Consider the following 965-nt stretch of genomic DNA (forward strand, 5'->3'; position numbering starts at 1 on the left):
ATTCTAATAGATATTTGTCCTATTTGGAGATGAATTAAAAGGTTCAACTTTATTATTACTTATTTTTGATATGAATAATTCAGATTCTTTTCATTCATTAAAATATTATTATAAAAGAATTTCTCATCAATTTCTTCTTCCTCCTCCTATCTTTTGTATTGGAACTAAATCAGATCTTCCTTCTACTATAAGTGAACGTCAAATTCTTAAACAACTTAAAAAAATGAACTATCCTCCTTTGTATTATTCTTCTTCTCTAACTGGTTCTGCTTGTAATTCTATCCATTCTGATATCATTACTATCTTATCTAATAAAATTAATGATATAATCAAACAACCTCCATCTCAAGATGATTCTTTTTCATTTCTATATCAATCAAATTCTCATTCTCATCCTTCTAAAAAATGCTGTTTATCTTAATTCAATTAATTTCTTTTTATTCTTTATTCTTATTATTTTATCTATTCTTATTTCCTTTCTTTAAAATCATTCTTTCATTTTATATTCTCTTCTTTATTCTTTATTATTCTTTCTTCTAAATATTCTATTCTTGTTTATTTATCAACTATATTCCTATAACTATTTATTGAATGTTTATTGAATGTTTATTGAATGTTTATTGAATGTTTATTGAATGTTTATTGAATGTTTAAATTGAAAACAAGAACTTAACAAATAAAAAAAAAAAAAATATCAATTAATAGATATATCCATAATTGGATTTTCTTCATATTGAGAAGTGATTGTTTCAGTGAATTCAATATGATCTAATTCTACAATAGAGTTCATTTCTAACATACTCACATTAGAAGGTTCATCTTCTAATGTGTTGCCAGTGTTGAATGTGTAGAACATTAAGTCTTTCATGTTTTTTATAATGATTGTTCGTAGTATTTTGGGGAAGTTGATTTGTAATTTTAGTGTCTTTAATCTTCTTACTGTTTCTTTATGTATTAATTGATTG

At 23.3% G+C, this 965-nt stretch overlaps 1 protein-coding gene across 1 annotated transcript in view, besides 2 other annotated features; it reads left to right on the forward strand.

Moving 5' to 3' along the window:
• The window catches only part of EDI_040910 (serine/threonine protein phosphatase 2B catalytic subunit A1, putative), a gene marked incomplete at both ends in the record, with an annotated part of 1,197 nt that extends 1,159 nt beyond the window's left edge, over nucleotides 1-38 (forward strand). Inside the window, one exon of the mRNA XM_001733326.1 lies at nucleotides 1-38. This exon is cut by the window's left edge and continues 1,159 nt beyond it. Within this exon, the coding sequence (XP_001733378.1) occupies nucleotides 1-38 (38 nt within the window).
• Nucleotides 39-411: 373 nt separating this feature from the next.
• Nucleotides 412-561: a microsatellite.
• Nucleotides 562-687: 126 nt separating this feature from the next.
• Nucleotides 688-965: part of a repeat region that runs on past the window's edge.

Source organism: Entamoeba dispar, genomic scaffold (genome assembly GCF_000209125.1).
Source record: "Entamoeba dispar SAW760 scf_1105229460525 genomic scaffold, whole genome shotgun sequence".
Classification (NCBI taxonomy): domain Eukaryota; phylum Evosea; order Mastigamoebida; family Endamoebidae; genus Entamoeba; species Entamoeba dispar.